At 49.0% G+C, this 24,076-nt stretch overlaps 1 protein-coding gene across 1 annotated transcript in view; it reads left to right on the forward strand.

The window, feature by feature from the left end:
- The window catches only part of LOC138265011 (transmembrane protein 182-like), a 263,899-nt gene that overhangs the window by 83,634 nt on the left and 156,189 nt on the right, over nt 1–24,076 (forward strand). Inside the window, exon 2 of the mRNA XM_069212587.1 lies at nt 15,408–15,522. Within this exon, the coding sequence (XP_069068688.1) occupies nt 15,408–15,522 (115 nt within the window). The remainder of the gene's footprint in view (nt 1–15,407; nt 15,523–24,076) is intronic.

Raw genomic sequence — 24,076 nt, forward strand, 5'->3', positions numbered from 1 at the left:
AGCGGGGCTTGTGCTGGCGGTCCTCTCTAGCTTAGCAGGGCTTGTGCTGGTGGTCCTCTCTAGCCCAGGAGGCTTGTGCTGGTGGTCCTCTCTAGCCCAGCGGGGCTTGTGCTGGCGGTCCTCTCTAGCTTAGCGGGGCTTGTGCTGGCGGTCCTCTCTAGCCCAGCGGGGCTTGTGCTGGCGGTCCTCTCTAGCCCAGCGGGGCTTGTGCTGGCGGTCCTCTCTAGCCCAGCGGGGCTTGTGCTGGCGGTCCTCTCTAGCCCAGCGGGGCTTGTGCTGGCGGTCCTCTCTAGCCCAGCGGGGCTTGTGCTGGCGGTCCTCTCTAGCCCAGCAGGGCAGGTGCTGGCGGTGGCCTTCCTGGGCAACAGGGCAGGTGCTGGCCTCTTGGGCAGCAGGGCAGGTGCTGGTGGTGGCTGTTTGGGCAGCAGGGCAGGTACTGGCGGTGGCCTCCTGGGCAGCGGGGATGATGGCGGTGGCCTCCTGGGCAACGGGGATGATGGCGGGGATGATGGCGGTGGCCTCTTGGGCAGCGGGGATGATGGTGGTGTCCTCCTGGGCAGCGGGGATGATGGCGGTCTTCTCCGCCGTGCTGCTCTTCCCTGACTTGCCGGGTTTCTTGTGGCCCTTCCCCACCTTGGAAGGTGTCGCAGCTGACTCCACACTCCCACCAGGACCCCTGGGAGCGGTTTGGTGGCTGGAGTCTTCCCCCTCTCCTGCCGGGCACTGGGCAACTTTTGATGCTTGACAGGTGGGGGACTGTCCGTGCTGTGGGTCCGTACCACACTGGCTGCCCTGGTGGCCGGTGCACTCCAGATTCCGGTGACTACAGCACCACTGGTCCCGGAGATGTTGTGGCTGAGGTGCTAGGTTGGGACCTGGAGAGTCAGGACCTAGGAGACGGACGGGGTGGGGGAGGTGTGGGAAAGAGGTCAAGGTTGTACAGGAAAAGTTTTTTGGAGACACTGGGACGGGTAGCTGGAGGGGGTTTGGGAGTGGAGGAAGAGGTTGGGGTTGTAGGAGTTGTTCGTTTGGTGAATTTGGGTGAAGGTGCATGCGCTGGAGGCTGTCGTGAGGTGGATGGCTGTTGGGTGGGTGTGTGCCTGCATTTGTGTATCTTGGGAGGTGGCGTCACAGACACACTGGGAAAGGACACAGGGGATGTGTGAATGGTAGTGGGGGTGGTGACTGCATGTGAGCGGGGTGTGGTGGTGTATGTGCTGGTGATGGCAGTAGTGGCTGTAGATGTAGTGCATGCAGGTGTGAGTGTAGACGAGACTGAGAGGGAGGAGGGAGACGAGGAGGAGAGGGACACAGTGGAGGCAGTAGATGTTGGTGTGTCTGCATGTGTCTGATGCTTGCGTGAGTGCCTGTGGGATGTGTGGTGCTTATGTTTGCCTGAGCTTCCCTTGTGTGTTGACGTGTGTGCATGTTGGTCTGAATGTGTGCTTGGGATAGGCTGGGGTACAGGGGATTGGGTCTGGGTGGAGGAAGTTGGAGGGGGGAGGCTAGAGACGGGGACAATGGCTGCCATCAGTGCTGAGGCCAGAGTCTGAAAATCTTGCTGAAGGGCCGTCTGACCAGAATGAATGCCCTCCAGGAATGCATTCTTTTGTTGCAACTGCCTTTCTACACCCTGGATGGCATTCAAAATGGTAGACTGCCCAACAGTGAGGGACCTGAGGAGGTCAATGGCCTCCTCACTGAGGGCAGCAGGGGTGACTGGTGCAGGGCCTGAGGTGCCTGGGGCGAAGGTGATGCCCACCCTCCTGGGTGAGCGGGCACGGGGGAAAGGCTGAGGGGCTGCTGGGAGGGCGGTGCTGGTAGGGGGCTGGCGGCTGTACCTGTAGATGTGGGGGGCACAGATGTTGCCACCACCACAAGGGAGCTCCCTTCAGAGGACGAGTCCTTGTCACTGGTGTCAGCTCCTGTCCCCGCCGTGGAGCTCCCCTCGCCCTCCGTCCCACTGGTGAACTCTGAGTCCGTAGTGTCGCCCTCCAGGGCCATGTGGGATGCAGCTCCCTCGTGCTCCGATGCCACTGCTCTTCCGCCTGATGATGCTAATGCACACAAGAACAGTTGGCAGACATGACAGACACAGAAGCCCCCTGCACTACACCGTGCTCTTGGGCTCCACTGTTCAATCCCTGGGACATGGCCTACAAGGCTATGGACTACATCTGCACACATGGATGACACAGGGGCATGACTAGGTGTACTTGGCACTCTACAGAGGTGGGGTGGGGTGACACATGGCCTGCCTTACGGAGGGACCTTGCCTACTAAACTCGCCCTGATCTAGGGAACCCACAGCCCACCTCCCCCACCCAGACACCTCCACTGCGCACAATATCAGCAGGATGAGAGTGTACTCACCCCCTTGTAGCTGCTGTGATGCCCTCAAGCGCCCATCCAACTCCGGGTACGCCACAGCCAGGATCCTGAACATCAGGGGGGTCATGGTGCGACGGGCACCCCTCCCGTGTTGGGAGGCCATCCCCAGCTGAGCCTCCGCCGTCTTCTTGCTCCAGCGGCGAATGTCCTCCCACCTTTTCCGGCAGTGGGTGCTCCGTCTGTGGTAGAGCCCCAGGGTGCGGACGTCCTTGGCAATGGCACGCCAAATATATTTTTTCTGGTGGGCGCTGACCTACATGAATTGTACAGGGGGAAGAGACATTTTGTTATCAACTGCACCGTCACAGTCATTGGCCCCCATCCGGACCCTTGCCATGTGGCACATGCATTCATCATCGTTTCATGCACGCCTCAATCCCCCCCCCCCATCTTTCATCAACCCCACTCCACACAGGAATAGCCCATATAGCATGCTCCCAGTTTACTTACCTTTTTGTCTAGAGGACCGTAGAGTTGCGTGTACTGGGGGAGGACCGCATCCACGAGTTTCTCCAACTCCTCTGATGTGAAGGCAGGGGCCCTTTCCCCAGACACTCGAGCCATTGTCTCTTCCAGACCAAGGTCACAGCAGCACTTGCAGTGTAGGTCCTCCCCTGTCGAAGATCAGGTATCGAGTGATTGAACAGATAGAAAATGGCGGTCACGTCCGCAGCGGTGCGTACCATCACCGCCGGTGTACATCGTCATTGGCTCATGGGACCCATAGGGTCCAATGTTAACCAATGCAGCATTGCACCGCAGTCTTCGACCGCCTACTGCGACGGTGTACAACGCCAGTGCAGTTACCTCACATCCCATTGTCCCACTTTACAGGTCATGCAGCTGCCATTTCAGGGGCCCACATGGCTTAAATTTTAACTGTGTCACACATACCTAGGCTATCCTCAACACACATACAGGCCACTTTTCGGATTATGATTCGTGTTCTGTGTAAGCTGTGGGTACATACCTCTAAGTTGGTTGACTCTGTGCTCGCTGTTGTCATTCATAGGCACCGTCCGCTGGGACAAAAGGAGATGGTGGCATCCTCCGGTGTACAGACCGCTGGTGGACCTGTCGACAATGGAGGAAAGACATGTGATCATCACCTACAGGCTTGACCGTGCCACAATCCATGAACTGTGTACCAAGTTGGAGCCAGACCTGATGTCAGCTATCCGCCATCCACAGGAATTCCCCCTCAAGTGCAGGCGCTGTCAGTACTCCATTTCCTTGCAAGTGGGTCATTTCAAACAACAGTGGCCATAGCATCAGGGATGTCCCAGCCTATGTTTTCCAACGTGTTGTCCAGAGTGTTGTCTGCCCTGCTGAAACACATGCGGAGCTACATCGTTTTCCCTCAGCTGGAGGATTTGCCTACAGTGAAAGGTGATTTCTATGCCCTTGGACATATCCTCAACATTATAGGTGCCATTGATGGGACACATGTGGCTTTGGTCCCCCACCCCCGCAGGAGTGAACAGGTGTACAGAAACCGGAAGAGTTATCATTCCATGAATGTGCAGATGGTGTGTTTGGCAGACCAGTACATCTCCCATGTGAATGCCAAGTTCCCTGGCTCAGTGCATGATGCCTACATCCTGCGGAATAGCAGCATCCCCTACATGATGGGTCAACTCCAGAGGCACTGGGTGTGGCTATTAGGTGAGCACCTGGAAGCAAGACATTGAGAATGGTTGTCTGGGTCTGGGGATATCTCTACAGGTTAGTGTGTGTCTAACAGTTGTCCCTCGCCATTTGCAGGTGACTCTGCTTACCCCAACCTGTCATGGCTACTGACCCCAGTGGGGAATCCCAGGACAAGGGCAGAGGAACGCTACAATGAGGCCCATGGGCGAACTCGGCGGATTATAGAATGGACCTTCAGCCTCCTGAAGGTCAGGTTCTGGTGCCTCCATATGACAGGTCGATCCCTATTCTACTCACCAAAGAAGGTGTGCCAGATCATCGTGGCCTGCTGTATGCTTCACAACTTAGCTTTACGACAACAGGTGCATTTTCTGCAGGAGGATGGTCCAGATGGCGGTGTTGTTGCAGCTGTGGAGCCTGTGGACAGTGAAGACGAGGAAGCAGAAGAAGAGGACATGGACAACAGGAACTCGGTGATCCTGCAATATTTCCAGTGAGACACAGGTAAGAGTACAGACCTGCCTACTACATGTACCTTAACACTACTACCTCTCTACTGTCTGTCGTTTTCACCCAGTGTATGGTCACTGAGTTGTCACTTACCCTTACGATTTCACAGATGTGGGTCTCACTGTGTGACATCTGCTTTGTTTCCTCATGGACTAGAGATGTGTGACATAGGTATGTTGCCATTACAATTGAAAGAGCATTTTGCCACTATAATTGCTAATACACAATTTCGAAATCACAGACTGACTCCAGATTGTTTTGTGCTTTAAGGGTGTTTATTTAAGTGCTCAATATTGGAGGGGGTTGTAAAATGGTGAGGGGGATGGTGGAGGAATGTCCATGGCAGAGTCCAGTCTATTAGTCTCACAGGTGTATTGCCCAAATGGGCATAGGAAGTGGAGCTGGGGCAGTTTGAGGATGGACAGGATGACAAAGTGGGACAGAAAGATAACACTCAGGGTGGTCTCATTTCTTGGCAGGGGTCTTGGCATCATTCTCTGTCTTTGTCCTGGATCTCAGGGACCGTTTGGGGGGTGGTTCTCCCTCTGCAGGGGGTGGGGTGCTGGTGTGGTGGTCCTGTGGCGGGGCGTCCTGTCCACTAGCGCCGGCAGAGGTGGTGGGCAGTTTATCATCCATGCTAGTGTCAGGGGCTCCTTGTTGTGCCACAGTGTCCCTCCTGGTGTTGAGTACTTCCTTCAGCACCCCTACGATGATGCCCAGGGTGGAATTGATGGTTCTCAGTTCCTCCCTGAAGCCCAAATACTGTGCCTCCTGTAGCCGCTGGGTCTCCTGAAACTAGGCCAGTACCGTTGCCATCGTCTCCTGGGAGTGGTGGTAGGCTCCCATGATGGAGGAGAGGGCCTCGGGGATAGTGGGTTCCCTTGGCCTGTCCTCCACCTGTCGCACAGCAGCCCTCCCAGTTCCCCTGTGTTCCTGGGCCTCCTTCCCCTGGACCGTGTGCCCACTACCACTGTCCCCAGGTCCCTGTTGTTGTTGGGGTGGTGGGTTAGCCTGGGTTCCCTGTAGTGGTGGACACATTGCCGCTTGACGTGTCCTGGGGACAGAGGTATGGGCCAGCTGGGTGGGTGCTGTGCTGGTGTTTCCAGAGGGAGGAAGCTCTGTAGTGGCCTGTGACTGTGTGAAGGGAACCAACTTTCCAGAGGTCCCCGATGGGCCAGGCTGGTCATCTAGATCCAGTTGGACAGAGGTTCTGTCATCACTGTGGGCCTCTTCTGCTGGTGGTGTGGACATGTGTGGACCCTCCTGTCCGTTGACGTTGGGTAGGGGTCCTGCGGGGGTATAAAAGGATGTTTATTACATCTGTGTGTGGCATTGTGTGCAATGGGTGGGTGACCGTGTACCCCAGTGCTTGCATTCCTGTGTGGGACCTTGTATGATGATGGTTTAGGGAGGTGTATGGGTATGTGCAGTGGCCATGCTTTGTTGATGGGTGTCCATGTTTTGTTGTTGCATGCAGGGCTTGGTGTTGGGATGGGTGGTTTGTGATAGTGGGACATTTGTGAGGAGTTGGAGTGATGGGGGTGAGGGTGAGGGTATGTGATGGCATGCAGGTAGGGGATGTAATAGTAAAGCTTTGACTTATCAGAGTCCATTCCTCCATCTACTCCTGCGAGGCCCTCAGGATGCAGAATCGCCAAGACCTGCTCCTCCCATGTTGTTAGTTGTGGGGGAGGAGCTGGGGGTCCGCCGCCAGTCCGCTGAACCGCAAGGTAGTGTCTTGAGACCACAGAAAGCACCTTCCCCCGTAGGTCGTTCCACCTCTTCCTGATGTCATCCCGATTTCTTGGGTGCTCTCCCACTGCGTTGACCCTGTCCACTATTCTTCGCCATAGCTCCATTTCCTAGCTATGGAGGTGTGCTGCACCTGTGCTCCAAATAGCTGTGGCTCTACCCGGACGATTTCCTCCACCATGACCCTGAGCTCCTCCTCAGAGAACCTGGGGTGTCTTTGCCGTGCAATGGGGTGGTGTGGGTGATGTGTGGGGTGGTGTGTGTGGTGATAGGTGTGCTGATATGTAGTGGTGTGTTGTGTGAGGTGCGTGCAAGTTCTGTTGGTGATGGTATTTTGTGCCTGTGGATACTTGGTTGTGGATTGTACTGTCTCTCTCTGGCCTTCTCTCGGTAATGTTGTAAGGGTTTGTGGGTGATGTGGGTGTGTGTTTTATATTGTATTGGGTGTGTGGGAGTGGTGTGTGTATGTGTATCAGGTGTGTGTATTTCGAATTGTCCAATGTGGTAGTGTTTTGTAAATGTGTGTGTATTTTGAGCGCGGCGGTTTGTACCGCCAATGGAATACCGCTGTTGAAAGACCGCCGGGTGGATTCGTGTGTCGTGATGTTGTGGCGTATTTCTGTTGGCGTGACCGTGGAGGATTTGTTTTCGCCATTTTATCACTGACCTTTGGTGTGGCGGACTTGTGTGGGTGTCTGAATTTTGGTGTATTCCATGCTGTGGGTCATAATAGCTGTTGCGGATTTCCGCGGCCGCAGCGGTGTGTTGGCGGTCTTCTGCAAGGCGGTAAGCGGCTTTTACCGCCAATGTTGTAATGACTGCCATAGTCCTGGAGACACCTCTGAAACACTGCAGTATAGAACTAAAATTGATTCACTTCTCCCAAAGGGAAAGGTTTTGTGATGGAAATTGATTGCTCAAGATGGGACACCACATCATCTATCTGATGTAACCTTCCATATGCAAATGTCCTTTTCAGTATCACATGGCTCTCCATCATCGATTTCTCCTCTGGGCAGAACTAAAAACACAAAAATGTCTGTGGGACGTACAACGCTCATTAATTTGCACACATTCCTGTCTGTTGCAATCAATGCAGTTTGGCAGACACATTTATGTTGTTTTTCACAGAGTGGCTTACATGAACAGAAGGATCAAGGACTCAGGTCCACCTGCTACTGTCCACATTAACTTACTAGATATTTTGCTGGACAGACTGTGTTCAAATATGTTTTAATTAAGGAATGATGCCACTGTACACAGAATACCAATTCATTTGGTGAAGATTGTCATTCTCATATTGTCAGAGCACCACCTTATCAATGTCAACTCTGATATATCAGCAGCATTATAATTGTACAGTTACCAGCAAAGGGGCCTACTTTCACTACACATATTTGTGAAGTACCATCACACCTGACCCAATCATGACATGGGGCATGTTTTGTGAAACTGTCCCTCAGGCAATGTGAAAATGCTGGTAATCCCTTTGCATGCAACCATGTGTCTACCCACAATAGTACTTGCCTTGTGAGGAGGAATATAGTGGCATCTTTCATCGCAAAGCAATACACCACACACAGCATCAGACACTGTCTGATCAACTTACATCTCCAGAAATCCTTATGGGGTTTCAATGAATGTCAACCTTAATGTTGATAGCATACCACATAGCCGAAAACTAAAGACGTGAAAACACAGCAATATCTAAAGACAATGACTTACCCTTTTGTTGCTGCTGTTAGGCCCTCAACTGCCTGTCAAGCTCTGGGTAAGCCACTGCAAGGATGTGGGCCATTAGGGGTTAAGGGTGTGGTGGACCCACCTGGATCTCTGGGAGGACTGCCCGACTTGGCTCTCAGCAGACTTCCGTGTTGCATGGCGCTGGTCCTCCCACCTCTTTCTACAGTGCAGACTGTGCCTCTTGTGGACCCTTAGGATCCACACCTTCTTTGCGATCATTTTCCAAATCCCCCACTTCTGATGGGGGGTTGACCTGCATGGCTGACAGAAAAGAACAAGAAAATAAATGTAAGTGTTTCTGTTTGGCAGTACTGACGTGACATTACATTTTGGATATTCACACAGACATTCATCTAACAGTAACTAGATTTTTTCCAAACAAAATATTACAGGTAGCTCAGAAATACTGATTTGCAGTGATGTCATGAGCACCATCAATACTTGCTCCCCATGTTTCTTAATCAGACCTACAACATCATCTTGGCCAGAACTATGCAAGCTATACTGTTGTGGGAGCAACCCCTGATTACTCACAATCACTGTGAGCTACTGAACGCCAAACCACCTGCATAATGCTTGCACTTAATCCGACTCACAACTACATTGGCTTCTTGCTTAAACTCCCAAGAGTCAGAACCCATGGTCTGCAACACATACAGTGACCAAGGTCAAGATATAAGGGGTGCTATGTGTCAGTGAGCGCAGGGATTTGTGGAGTGTATGAAAAAGTATGTGTTGGAATGGGACAGATTGGGATGAATGATTGCGAGCCTGTGTTATCTGACTTTGCTGCACATAAACTAACTTCACCTATATGTGGCTCTATTACATGTTTATCTATACAGAGCAACCTCATATAGATTATTTGCTGAAATTCCACTTGACGGTACAGCATCAGACAACTCCATTGTCTACGTATTTCCCTCAACATCACCATTGTTTGAACATTGGCTGTATGTTGTCAGTCCTACTACTGGTACACTGTCTACTCGCCACTGGTAGTCAGTGGCCTTCAGTTTGTGTGATGAAATAGGATTTGTGTCCTACATGGACACACATTATAGCTTCTACTTTCAGATGACCTCACATTGCCATGCACAGACATTTCAGACAGTGGCAAAAAACAATCTGTCTGAGCTACATCATTCTGTCAACTCCAAACACAATACTACCCCTATTTACCAAAGAGGAACATAGCCTGTGTATCAGAAAAGAAGAGGTTACTCAGTCAGACATTCCCCAATCAAACATGTTCCTGTTCCTCTGGGGTCACAGGGACTGGCTCTCCCTGGCAAGGAGCTCCTGCTCCTACGTGCTGAAGGCAGGGGCACTGTCACCTGCTTTGCCCAGCATCCTGGCTCCCAGATGTCAGAAACAGCAGCAAAGAATCGAGGAGGTCTTGATGGCTGCAAGTGAATGTTTTTTCTCAACACGGATTACAAGTACACAGCGGACACAATCCGTGACAGAGGCGGGCACAGCTTTAGGCTCACGTTAGCCCATGGCAGAGCCCGTTGGGTAGGGTACCACCTCCTACGAGGTCGACTTCTGCCAACAGACACCGGGTAGCCAATATCCTCATGGCAAGGTCAGGCAGCCACCATTTCAGAGTATGAAGCTGTGCATTTTTCAATTGTTAGTGCGTAACGAGCACTCAAAATGGAGGCTAGTGTATTTCTGATTGTCAGATACCAATGGCACTTTTCTTGGTAAGATATGACACAATAAAATGTGAACCGTGGCTATGTTTGACACCGATAGTGCCACGGGGGAAGTACTACCTCCGTTGATGGTATTTAAAAAAAAAATGAAAACAAGTGTGCAAAAAATACATTTTAAATGTATTATTTGCACACAATGAAAAAAAGAAAAAAAGCTGTAAATAATTTTGAGGTGCGAAAATTTGATGTTAATGTGTGTACATGTTTTACCCAATCACATTTCTACTGTTACCAAGAAGTCAGATATGTGTAGTCATTAAAAGTATGGCTTGCCCATTCCAGCTGATATTTTCTTTTCCATACATAGAGATGTCTGAACTCAACCATGGGCAGAAGGTGATGGCCTCAAGTGTTCCGGTCCTTTACAGTCCTTGCCACCATAGAGGATGTTATCAAGCAATTTTGACTAAATAGGCAAACTTTTAAAGTCTGATCTCCTGCCTCACAACATGAATCCACAGCCATAACACCAATAGTGAAATTCATGGCAGTATTTCATTTTGTTGCCACTGGCACTTTTCAATACACTGTGGCAGTATCATGAGGCATATTCCAGCCAGCTTTCAGTGGTGTGCTACAGGAAGTCCTTGCTTTCGCGATAAAACACATCAACAGCTACATCCTATTCACACGTCCAAAGGTTTGGCCACTGTGAAGGGAGATTTATATGCTTTAGGTGGACTACCACATGTGGTTGGAGTTTGTTTCTTTAACTAAATTAGATAACTCTTTACCTCTTTGTCATTTCTACATTTGTTTGGCAAATGAATGTTCAAAAGATTCGACAACATGATGGTGGAAGATGGACATGGCACACGAAAGGCCACAAATGATTCAACCAGAATCTTGTAGTCTGTGTCCATAACTTTTGTTTGCATGACAAAAAAGAACAGTAAGGTGAATCAAAAAAATGAAATGAACCAATAAAGTCTATCAAGGTGGATGGAAACATCAATCAATCAATTTTTTTGTTGAGCGCGCTACTCATCCGGGAGGGTCTCAAAGCGCTGGGGAAGGAGGGGGGAATGCTACTGCTTGAAGAGCCAGGTCTTGAGGGGCTTTCTGAAGGACAGGAGGTCCTGGGTTTTGTGTAGGTTGGTGGGGAGGGAGTTCCAGGTTTTGGCAGCGAGGTGGGAGAAGGACCAAAAACTCATGGTAGTAGACCCAAAAACTATTTGAAGTCCAATGTCCAAGATACAACTGTCCTCAGAAAAGGCGAATGTGTCCATTAAATAGTGAACAGGGTGAATAGTAGATATGCATAGGAGGAAATTAGGGTCTGCGTCTCTTGGAGGTGGTGGTGTTGGTCTTGTCATTCTCTCCTGCTGATCCAGATAACCTGGAAAGTCTGTGGAGGAGAAGGGGCACAGGTGCAGGGACTAGGGTGTGTGAGGCAGGCTCCTCATGTGGCAGGGCCTCCCTGTCTGTGACTGACAGTGGTGTACCTGGCCCAGATTTGGAGGGACCACAGACAGAGGCAGATATGATAGGAAAAGCCCTGCACATAAGGTGATAGATGTCAAAAAGCCCCACTGTCAGGGAGCTCATTCTTTCATTGTGGCTCTGTGGTTCCAAGGTGTGCTCACACTGTACCTCCATGATTGCCTGGAGATCAGTTAAAACCTGGCCCATCACGCCTTGGCACTGTTCCATTGATCCCAAGACTTGGTTAATGGTGGTCTGGCTGACAAAGACCATAGTGGCCTCAATTTGCTGGCCTACAGATTCCCTCCCATGACCCCTAGTCCCCTAGCCTGTACCCTTGAGGAAGTTTGCACCATCCCACTGATCCCTGGCAGAACTGGAGGCTGTGTTGGTGTTGTCTCAACAGCAGGTAGGACAGGGAGGGCACAGGATTTGTGTATACCTCCTCAGGGACAGGAAGTGGAGGTGCCCTCATGCTAAGATGCTTTTGCAGCTGTGGTGGGAGGTAGAGGTGTGGGCAGAGTGTGACCCATTGGGACTGTCTGCCAGACACACAAGGTGGATCAGCTGGCTCCTGATCATCTGGACTTGCAGTAGTGGAGTCCTCATTGAAGGCTTTCTCTTGGCCTGGAGTGGAGATGTATTGCCTGGCAGATGGTGGTCCACTGGGCCATGTGGTTGGGCATGTGAAAGTTGCAGAGAATGTGCAATAATTACATAATTTGTGCATTTTATGTGTCTTTGTCTATAAGTGGCCCAACTTAAACTGATTAGGGCTTTGTGTTATTTTCATTATTTTACACATGCAGCCTGATTTATATAGATGTCTACCCCAGTGCTGATGTTGTGGAGATGTCCTGAAATGCAAAAGTGTTATTGTAGAACTGTGTGTTACGTATAGCAGACATTCAACTCAATACAGAGGTGAGTAGATTGGAGTACTGGACCATTCCAAGGCCTAGTAGGCAACAAAACATTGGATTCAAAGTAGTTCAGTTTACAAATATAACTGTATTTGATCATCATATAGACAGTGCAGATGAATTTGTGTGTAGCTACTACTTCTATTCGACATGCCACAGCACACCTTTGGAAATCTTGGATAAAAAGGACAATTAATTATGTAGGCATTTACATAAATTCAGTATAACTATGATCAGGTGTCAGCATGATTGTGACACACAAGAAATGACATTTTAATCTATAGCATGACATGGTGACTGTCAAATGCATTAGTTTATGAAATGTGTGTACATATGGAGGTAAAGGACGGTTGAACAATATTTCATTGCACTATTGCTTTTCAGATCCAAAAACACAGCATCATGGTAGTTGTAGTCATCTGTTGACACCATAGACAATACTTGTTTGAAAAGTAAGTAAGTTACACATAGCACTTTCCATGACTACATTGAAGATGAACACACATTTGCAATATGTACACATATATGGGTATGATGTGGCTAGGAGAAAGTATGACTTAGAAACGCTATACTTTCCTGTGAAAATGGATGTAGTTTTGGACCTGTTTTCAGAAGAACAACATACTTTGATAGAAAGCAATGGGCAGAGCCAATGCAAGGGATGATCCATGGGGAACTACACACACTCTGACTATACATATTGCAAATTGTTAGAAGGAGAGCTACAGCCATGCTGCTAGTAATTAGTATGACACAATATATTTTGTGGAGTCCAGTTTAGCTATATCTGTTTTGCTAAGGGTGTTGCAGCATTCTAAACATTAAACTTAAGGGCAGAACTCCATTTGCGATTGTTGAGACATTGCTAAGTGTGACTTATCAGACACCACTCCACCAGTGATTCTTGTCAAGCCTTCAGGATGTAGGATCTGCAAGACCTTCTACTCCCAGGATAAGAGTCGTAATGTGTGGCTGGGAGTATCACCAACAGTACTTTGGGCCTCAAGGTGATGTTTGGAGGCCAGTGAATTAATTTTCCTCTGCAGGTCACTCCACTTCTTCCTAATCTCCTCCTTTGTGTGAAGATTCTTAGCTACAGCATTCACTCTGTCAACTATTCTGTACGACATTTGCGACTTTTGGGATATGGTAGTATTTTGGACTTGTGCTCCAAACAATTGTGGCTCTACTCTTATGATTTCCTTCACCATGACAGCCAACTCTGCCACAGTGAATTATTGAGAAAAATGTAAGTAGTGCCCAAAAGGCTAAGTGAGAATCCACTAAGCATGGTTTTAACTAAAAATGGAGAGGGAGAGTAACACAGAAACAAAACTGTCTTTTGTGTAGCAATTCCTGCATTCAGATGGTCTGCTGCAGTGTGATGGAAGACAATCATGGTCTGAAATGGTGTGTGCTTTATAGTGTGTGTTTGCAGGTGGTCACAATTGTCCAGTTTGCAATAGGTGTGGGCTGCTAGCATCCATTCAATAATCACAGCTCTAGTACTAGAAAGTATGGCTTCTGCGTCGGACTCCCGCTGTCATGGGCCTGCCACTGACACGCCACCAGAACAACTGTGTGATCTAAATAGGCTCGGTGGGATGCTGCTGTCAAGATGGTGATGGAGGGCCTCCTCGTCACCACTGGAGTCTGCCATGTCAGCTGCGGGATACAACTGGCAAAAGAGAGTGTACTCCGTCTTGGTGGACTATGGCTTAGATGCAATACATCTAAATACGGTGGGAGGAAGACCACTGACTTGAGTGTCTTTTTGGGCCCACCACTGATGCGGTTTGGGGGTGCGACCACGACATCCTAACCAGGCCCATGTATTTTTTCTCACCAACCTTCTGAACTCCAGTGTGGAATGTTTTGTGGGTGCTGCAGCACCACAATGCACCCCTACTTACAGTGCCTATGGTATTGAGTCGAATAGTATTTTTAGGTGCAGTAAAAAAGCATCTGCAGGTTATTCCCCATCCTGACCTCATAAACTGTGAATGTGGCAGTAAAATATATTAAGAGTCCAACCTCCAGGTGCAATAATTTGGTAGATTTTTCAGCATCTCTTTGTTTCTTAGAAGTGCAGTAAGAGTCCACTGCCACACTCACAATACAATTACTGCTCCAATAACTCGCTGACTGTAGGTTTGCCTTTGTGTAACAGCCCTTTGCCTTGCAATTATGTTCTCACTGAACAAATACCCAAGGCTGGCCTTAGTGCAGTGTGACCACTGTAGGCGCACTTAGCGCTGACCTCATCGGCGCTGTTTTTCAAAATAATGTGTGGGCTTTAAAGCACCTACTGCAGAGTTCCTTGATGGTCCAGCAGTTTTACAGCAACAATAAAAATGCCATGACAGCTATGGTGAATAATCTTCCTGCTGGAGAGAGACCGGAGTTTGTCTAGTGGCAGTTTTGACTCCTCATTAAGTATAGCAAAGCATCAATGTGCCTGCTGCAAAGAACGAGGTTGAGTGAACTATGAGTAGCGTTATAAAAAAACAAGAAATGTATGGGAGAGAGGGGCCATGGAGAACTGAAGGGCACTGTTGGTCGGTGGTAGTACGTGAATCGGTGGAAATGAGGTCCGGGGGAGGGGGGCACCAGCACTGATGCTGGGCCTGAAAATACCACAGATACAAATTCATAAACACAATGTGGGACTTTTGCCCCATTACCATATAGTTGAGCAATAAAAAGTAAGTAAAAAAATCCTGCACAGCCGATGGTTTCCTGCATTCTTCCACATAGCGTGAATATTTTTTTTAAACATTGGGGGCTTCCAGTGAGGACTTCCCCTCCATAAGGACGTTAAAAATGGAAATTCAGCATTGCCCCTTCTAAACCACAACACAAATCACCAAAAATGCTAACATATCACATAAATGGTAATCAGTCAGATTCATATTCCTGTTCAGTTGTATCGTTCCATTATAGTTTTAAAGGGATGGCATCATGGGGCTGGGCTTCAACAGGCAGTGTGCTTAGCCAACTATCAACACTGACATTTATGATTAGTGAGGTTCTCAGTCTCACTCCCACAAATGATTCTAGTTTGTTTACATCTCTGTCTTGCTCATCATCTATAGTGCATGTTTGGATGCATTACTTACTAATTTATTTAATGATGACAGTACAGTGGCAAAATGTCCACGTTTTCTCCAGCTATGCAAAGCAACGCAGTCTTTGCATATCTAAAATGGAGGCAACATGTATTTTGATGGCTTAAATGCAAAATGTCTGCATGTGCATAAATATATGAATATGTTTTATTTTATTTTCAAAGGAGGGTTTGAAGGTATCTAGAAGACCTGCCCTCACCTTTCACCATGAAGGTTTCTTTTGGAGATGTTGGTTTAATGGAGATGACTACCAGAAAACTGTATGGAACTTTTGGTTCAGTGAGTATCAACTTTACATGTTTCTTTCTTGACAGTTTTGGTTAGGGGCATTCAGCATCTGTGTTAGTAGATGACAAGCAGTCGTGTTGGGTATTTAACCAGGTGAAATACGGTTTGATGTAATTGTTGAAAATGTGTTCTCTAAACGTAAATGACATTTGCAAACTAGTTTAAAAGCAGACGACATTAGAAAAGTATTCGTAGAACGCAAGGACCAATTGTAGATGTTGAGCTGAACTTGAACTAGATGTTGATGACCAAGCAAATTAGAGTGGCAATTTTTAGTGCCAAACATTCAGGATCAGCAATTGTGAATCAAAGATAAACTCCTGGTTCTGGCCTTCCTTTAGATTAAGTCCTGTACGGCTTAACAGATAAAACAACATATTAATCTGCTGTGGCATGAAATCACATTAATACAAGAAAAACAGAAGGTGGTGAAATCATCCCTGAATTGCATTTTTGTTCAGTTTCAGCAGCCAGTTTATCTTTCTCTACTACAAGTCATGTGGTTGTCCCTATTGTATTGATTCACTACTTCTGTTGTGTTACTGCTGTAGGACTAGTTCTGAGAAGGTGCTTGTGGTAGGAGTTGGTGGTATCTTGTGCATGATGTACAACCAGTGCTGTAACATTAGCCCCCACAGCCCCTGCTAAGCTTGTGCCCAGCGCTCCAGTGGGCCCCCAGCTGTGTACAACCTGAGGGATTGGGGTAGGGCTCATCGAGAGCAACAGCACATAATGCATTCAAAAACGGACTGAACAGTGTCAAAATAGCTGCACTCTTTGTGCTGAGAAGTGTTTTAAGAAAGAACATTGAGTTTTATTTAACTTTCATACGCAGCTGTGCCATAGTGTGGTTGAAGAAGGTCTGTAACACATTTTGTGGGTGGAGACCCACTGCCCCTTTGTACGTCATATTCCTGGAAGTTCCTAGGGTATGTTAGGGCTTGTAGATGTAGAGACTCCAGTGGCCCTAATGCACTTAAGTGTGCACTGCAGTTGTGTCTGATGTCATTTTAAAGCCAGGCCTGCCTTGCAGGCTGGTTTTGAAATAAAACTGTGTCCAAATTTGCACATTTAATCAAAAACAACATTTTTATTACTTTTAGGTCAACCCTAAGGTCTGCCCTTGGTGCCCAAAAGGTAAGGTGAATAGTTATCAAAAGCAAGAACAATATAAAAGATGATTTATATGCCCTGGTACGGAAAACAGTGAAATATGTTTTTCCCTATTGTAGTGCTACTATCACCATGGGCTAGCATGAGGAAGGCTTTATAAAATATAATAAAGTCTAACTTCGGATTGTAGTTAGCTCGACACTTAATTTAAAGTATCAATTTATTACTTACACAAAACCCAAAACTTACCAAGGTCGAATTTAATATAGACATTATAGGGAAGTGGTTTTGGAACATACTATCCTGAAGTTACCTAAAGCTGCCGTCCAGCAGCCTTTTCTGATTGGTCAGCCTTTGACAGCCTGAGCCAAGCTGCTCCTGCAGCAGGTGAGACAAAGCCTGGGCTGCTACAATACAGCTATTTGATGGGAGACGGTGCCAGGACTGGGTCAATAAGTTAGACTTCAAAGGCAAGGGCCTCTGCAGAAAACAGATGTCACAGGACCCAGATCACCCCCATTTCTTTGATCTCTAGCCTAGTGGGAGTCTCCTTAATTTAATTAGGAGAGTTGCTGGAAGGTGATGTTTTAGAAATGGGGTCTCTAGTTGGCGGAGGTATAAACCCTTGTCCAAGTAGGGACCACAATCCTATTCAGAGTAAGTGACACAGAATCAACATTATGCTGTGCCACCCTCTGGTAGCTTGGCACTGAGCAGTCAGGCTTAACTTAGAAGGCAATGTGTAAAGTATTTGTGCAATAAATCATGTAATAATACACTGAGGACACCACAAAAAGACACCACAAAGGTTTAGAAAAATATAGGATATTTATTTGTTTAAATTAAGGTCAAAGCGATCAAGATTTGATAATCACAAGTTGAAATATCACTTTTGTAATGATAAGAAGAAGGTACCTGGTTTGCTTCAAAATTACACGCACAATGAATGCAGAGGAGATGTGTGGAAAAAGGTAGGTGTGAGTTGGTATTCCGGGCGCACACAGACGATGTGTTGATTCTTTTCCACACGGCAAGGCCTTTGCGTCGATTTCCAGCACGCAGGCTTGAAACCTCCCTGCAATGCTGGGTCTTTTGATGCCCAGGGAAGATGCGTAGAAATCCTGGGCATGCGGGATGAAGTCACAGCTGTTGTGTTGATCCGGTGGGTGATGCAGTGGAATTTCTGCCGCATTGCTGCCACTGTGTCAATTCCTCTCGCAGGAAGTCGGGCTGCGTTGTTCTGGCTTGGCGATGCGTCAATCTGGTGGGCTGTGCATTGAAGTTCCGGTCGCATCTTTGGTGCTACGTCGATCTCCACTCAGGGAGCTGGGCTGTGTTATTCTGGTTCGGCGATGCAGTGATTTTCTCACCGCTGGACATGCTATGCGTCGATTCTGGCAGGCTGTGCATCGATTTTCACTGCACAAGGAGTTTCTTTGCAGAGATGAAGTCTTTTTGGTCCTAAGACTTCAGGAAACATGAGGCAAGCTCAATCCAAGCCCATGTAGAACACTTCTCAGCAGAGCCAGAGGTCAGCAAGGCATGAGAGCAACAGCAAGGCAGCAGTCCTTTACAGCAAAGCAGTCCAGGTGAGCCCTTTGGGTAGCCAGACAGCTTCTCTTGGCAGGTTGCAGGTTCTGGTCCAGAGTGTCTGCCCCAAGTGTCTAGTTTAGTAGGGTCAGTATACCCAAAAGCGCCCTTGAAGTGGGGGAGACTTCAAAGAGTGGTTTTTAAGTGAACAAGGTCCCCTTTCCGTACAACCCTGTCTGCCAGGGTCCTAGTAGGGAGTTTGGCAGTCCTTTGTGTGAGGGCAGGCCAATGTCCTTTGAAATGTAAATGTCAGGCCATCCACCCTTCCAGCCCAGGAAGACCCATTCAGTATGCAGATGTGTGCAGGTGTGACTGAGCATCCTGTGTTTCTGGTTGTCTGGGTGAAATACACAAGGGAGCTGTCAACCAGCTCAGCCCAGACGTGGATTGGAGACAGGCTGTAAGGCACAGAAGGATTTAAGTGCAAAGAATAGTTCACTTTCTAAAAGTAACATTTCTGAAATAGTAATATAAAATCCAAACTCACCATTCAGCAGTAGTTTGTATTACCATTCTGGCCATACTAAATATGACCTGTTTACCCCTTTCTATTTAGAAGCTACCACTCGAACAGTTTATGAGGGTAGCCCTAATGTTAGCCTATAAAAGGAGCAGGCCTTGTAGCAGTGGAAAATGAATTTAGGAGTGTTCCACTAGGAGGAGAAATATATTTCCTGTCTTTTACCTACCCAGCACCCTGCCCTCTGGATTACCTAGGGCCTATCTTAGGGGTGACTTATGTGTAGAAAATGGGGAGTTTAAGGCTTTGCAAGTTCTTTCAAATGCAAAGTCGAAGTGGCACACACAGGCCTTGCAATGGCAGGCCAGAGACATGGTTAAGGGGCTACTTATGTGGGTGGCACAACCAGTGCTGCAGGCCCACTAGTAGCATTCAATCTAAAGGCCCTGGGCACATGTAGTGCACTTTACTAGGGACTTACCAGTAGATCGAAATATACCAATTGGGTATGAACCAATGTTACCATGTTTTAAGGGAGAGAGCATATGCACTTTGGCATTGGTTAGCAGTGGTAAAGTGCACAGAGTCCTAAAACCAGAAAAAACAAGATCAGAAAGTGGAGGGAGGCAGGCAAAATGTTGGGGGTGACCACCCTAAGGCTGTCAGGTCTAACAGGAGTATAGTCAATTGTTAGCCACACCTGTGCATTGGGTTACACAGACACAGACTCCAAGTAAAGATTTTCTCAATTTTTAGTTGTGAAAGAATGTTGCATTCAGGGCTAGACATTTGTCACACTTCACAAGAAGTGGTCATAATAGGAGGATTGTTGTAATTGAGGTCTGCCCCTTCAGTATGCCCGGATTTGTTTTTGCTTTCTTGATCACCTGGTTTTGGATATTTTACTGTGGGTGTGTCTCACCCAAGATTATCACATGGCAAACAAACTGGTGTGTTTACCATCAGTGTGTGCCTTTTAAGATAAGGCTGCTGCAACGCAGCAAGGTTAGGGGGCTCTTGACTTGTTAAATGTGAACACATGTGCACACGTGTGTGTGTACACAGGTGCGGGCTGTGCGTGGGATAGTACTGTTGTACACAGATCAGTAACTGCACACAGGTAGCCGGCTCAATACGGACTTTGCAGAATTGGTATTCACCTGGGAAAGGCCTTATAAGGGTAGTGTATACTAATAGGGAAAATCAGTGTGTTTTACTGTTTTATCTATAGTGACACCCATTATACACATTGGTAGAAAACTCCTCTTTGGCATACAGAGGTCAGTGACATCTTGAATTGTAGTGTAACCTGTGTGAGAAAACTAAGGCCCTCGTTACAACCCTGGCAGTCAGTGATAAAGCGGCAGTAATACCGCCAACAGGCCGGCGGTAACAAAAATGGAATTATGACCACAGCGCAAACCGCTCACACAGACAGCCACTTTAACACACCGACCTCGATGGTGGTAGCAACAAGCACCATGGGGGTAACCACCAACAGCCAGGCGGAAGACAGTGTACCGCCCATACTATTATGACACACCTATCTGCCACCTTTTCTGGGGCGGTACCAATGACATCAAATGCACGGCGGAAACAGAACACAGAAGTCAAAGGACTCACCTCTGGTGACTCAGGGAACAACCAGGATGCAATAGAGCCCGAGTTGCACATATTCCCCTTGCTTGTATACCTTTTCCCGCATTACGAACATCAACGCCGACGAAGACGACAACGGTGAGTACTGCTGCCTAGCACACAAGGGAGGGGGGAAAAGAGAGTGACACACACACACAACATGCAACACCCTCACCTCCAACACCATACACACAACCAGATGCACTAACATTACATATCCACCCAGTACCCCAGTATAAATACGTGCTTCAAATTCAAAATGTATATACATATTTACAAATGGAGGGACACTGACCAGTCCTCAATGTTCGTGGGCCACAGGGTCACAACACATAGGCCAAGGCCATACTTCACTCCTGCAACAACACAGAGAGAACACTGCAGGGACATCAGGTCGAACATACACAGGCACCTCAGGGGGACAGGGAATGGGGGGCACCTCACCAGAAGATGGTACAACGCTACTGGTCCTGGAGTGGGTAACATGCCCATTACTCTGTCCTGGGGAGTGCAAGGCCACAGTCTCTCGAGTGGGTGATTTACCCAGTGCTTGGTCCTGGGGAGTGCAAAGCCACAGTCTCTCTAGTGGGTGGTTTGCCCACTGCTCGGTCATGGGGAGTGCAAGGCCACAGTCTCTCATGTGGTTGGCTTCTCCACTGTTTCTGGAGGGGGCCTTGTGCCCAGTGTGCTTCATCCTGGTAAGGATGGGGTGAGTGTATGGCTTCTTCCACTGGTTCTGGAGGGGACCTTGTGCCTAGTGTGCTTCATTGGTGGTGCCTCCTTGCCCTTGCCTTTGGCAGCTGGTGGGGCCTCTTTGCCCTTCCTTGATGCACCTGGTGCAGGCACCCTTTCAGTGCTGCTGCCTGGTTCCCTGGAGCCTCTCCCACCTGCAGTAGCTGTCAACACTACTGTGGCTGTGGACTGGGTGGCTGAGGTGCTCGCCTGGGTTCTGACCACCTTGGCCTGACGTGAAGGACGGGGGGGAGGGCTAGGGAAGAGGTCAACAATGGAGAGGAAAAGCTTCCTAGGGACATTGGGGCAGGAAAAGGGTGAAGGTTTGGGAGTTGAGGAAGAGGGAGTGGTTGTAGAAGGTGTCTGTCTGCTGAGTTTGGGTGCAGATGCAGGTGCATGGGCTGGATGCTGTTGTGAGGTGGATGGCTGTTGGGTGTCTGAGTGCTTGCGTTTGTGTACTTTGGGAGGAGGGGGCACAGATAACAGTGGGGGAGGACACAGGGATGTGTGCTTGGATGTGGGGGTGGTAACTGCCAGTGAGGGGTGTGTAGTGATAGGCGTGATGGTGATGGAGGTAGTGGATGAGGATGTAGTGCATGCATGTGTGAGTAGAGACGCTACTGAGAGGGAGGTGCAGCACAAGGAGGAGGAGGGGGTCACAGTAGAGGCATTTGATGTTGGTATTTCTGCATCTAGATGGTGTTTGTGTGAGTGCCTGTGGGATGATGTGTGGTGCTTGTGTTTGCTTGAGCCACTCCTGTGTGTTGCCTGTGTGCTTGGGATAGGTTGGGGTTGAGGGGGAGGCTAGAAACAGGGACAAAGGCTGCCATCAGAGAGGAGGCCAGAGCCTGGTTTGATCTCTGTTGGGTCCTCACGGCAGAGTGAATGCCCTCCAGGAAAGCATTAGTTTGTTGCAAATGGGCTGCCAGCTCCTGGATAGCATTCACAATGGTTGACTGCCTAACAGAGATGAATCGCAGGAGGTCAATAGCCTCCTCACTCAGGGCAGCAGGGCTAACTGGGGCAGGGCCTGAGGTGCCTGGGGTGAAGGAGATGCCCACCTTCCTGGGTGAGTGGGCACAGGAAACACGCCGAGGTGCTGCTGAGAGGGCGGTGCTGGTACGGGGGTGGCAGCTGTACCTGTAGCAAGGAGGTGTCCACCACCACCAGGGAGCTTCCATCGGAGGAGGAATCACTGTCAGAACTGTTCCCTCCTGTCCTGGCAGTGGTGCTCCCCTTGTCCTCTGTCCCACTGGTGCCCTCACTGTCGGTGGATTCGACCTCATGGACCCTGTGGGATGCAGCTCCCTCCATGGCCGGTGCCTCTGCTCCTCCGCCAGATGATGCTAATGCACATAACGACAGGGTGACAAAACAAAAAGGGGGAGGGAGAGACAAAGGATGCACTTGGTCAATGGCTGCTCCAACAGCACCGTTGGTGTACATGACACACACACACATACACACACAAACAGGAATACCTAACGCCAATAGCAGCATACCTGAGACCCACAGACCCCTGCCTAGTAGTGGATGACTACTTGATTGGTAGGAGGTGGTGTACAGCAGACCCTGCCCAACATGGGACCTACCATGCAATGTCCGGCCTGGCCTAGCGGCACCCACAGGCTCACACCCCACCACAGGAAACTGTACTCACCCCCTTGTGGCTGCTGTGATGCCCTCAAGTGCCCATCCAGCTCCGGATAGGCCACTGCCAGTATGTGGGCCATCAGCGGGGTCAGGGTTCAGCAGGAACCTCTTCCTCGTTGGGAGGCCATCCCCAGCTGGGCCTCCACCGTCTTCCTTGCCCAGCATCTCAGGTCCTCCCGCCGTTTGCGACAGTGGATGCTCCGGCTGCCGTACACCCCCACGGTCCGCACGTCCTTGCCGATGGCATGCCATAAACCCTTTTTCTGATGGGCGCTGACCTGCAGAAAAATACACATAGAAAAAGGTATCAGTCACACAGACATTGCCCACCATACATGCAGCACGCTGCCCAGGGCCCATCCACCAACCCCACCTACACGAGGCCCTCACACACAGCACTCCATGAATTCATGCTCCATGCATCGTGCTCACCATGTACTTACCTGTTGGTCTGAAGGCCCATACAGCATTTGGTACCGGGGTAGGGCCCCACCCACCAGTCTCTCAAACCCTGCAGCGGTAAAGCCAGGGGCCCTTTCCCCAGTGATATGAGCCATTGTCGGTTCCAGACACAGATCACAGCAGAACTTGCGGTGTAGGGCCTCTCCTGCTGAAGTTCAGGTAGCAAGTGGGTGAATAGATAGAAAATGGCAGTCATGTCCACGGCGGTGCGTACCGTCACCGCCGGTGTACATCACCAATGGCCACTATAACCCATAGGGCCCAATGACAACCAATGAGGAGTTGCACGGCAGTACTCAACCACCTCCTGCAACGGGGCACAACGTCAGCGGCATTACCTCATTTTCACATGTCCATCCACACAGGAGAGGCAGACTCCATTTCAGAGGGGACACAGGCCATGGAACCTAACTGCGTCACAGTACACATAGGCACCATTAAGGCCTATGCAACAATATACTGTGATAGTCACAACATACAATGCAGTGTAGTGTTTGGAAATGTGGAATACTGACCAGATGCTCCCCGTTTTGCCCCCTAGATTACAACCGCTGCAGATGAATAGGAGATGGAGACATCCCCCCATGTACAGACCCCTGGTGGACTTGGCAACAATGGAGGATAGGCACATTATCCTCACCTATAGACTGGACAGGGCCCCAATCAAGGAGCTGTGTGCCCAATTGGAACCTGACCTGATATCTGCTATCCGCCAGCCCACCGGGATCCCCCCCTCTTGTGCAAGTCCTATCTGTGCTCCATTTCTTGGCAACTGGCTCCTTCTAAGTGACAGTGGGCTTTGTAGCAGAAATGTCACAGTCAGTGTTCTCAATAGTGCTGACCAATGTGTTGTATGCCCTGATTAAACACATGCGCAGCTACATCGTTTTCCCCCAG

The sequence above is a fragment of the Pleurodeles waltl genome, chromosome 2_1 (genome assembly GCF_031143425.1).
Source record: "Pleurodeles waltl isolate 20211129_DDA chromosome 2_1, aPleWal1.hap1.20221129, whole genome shotgun sequence".
In the NCBI taxonomy this organism is placed as follows: domain Eukaryota; kingdom Metazoa; phylum Chordata; class Amphibia; order Caudata; family Salamandridae; genus Pleurodeles; species Pleurodeles waltl.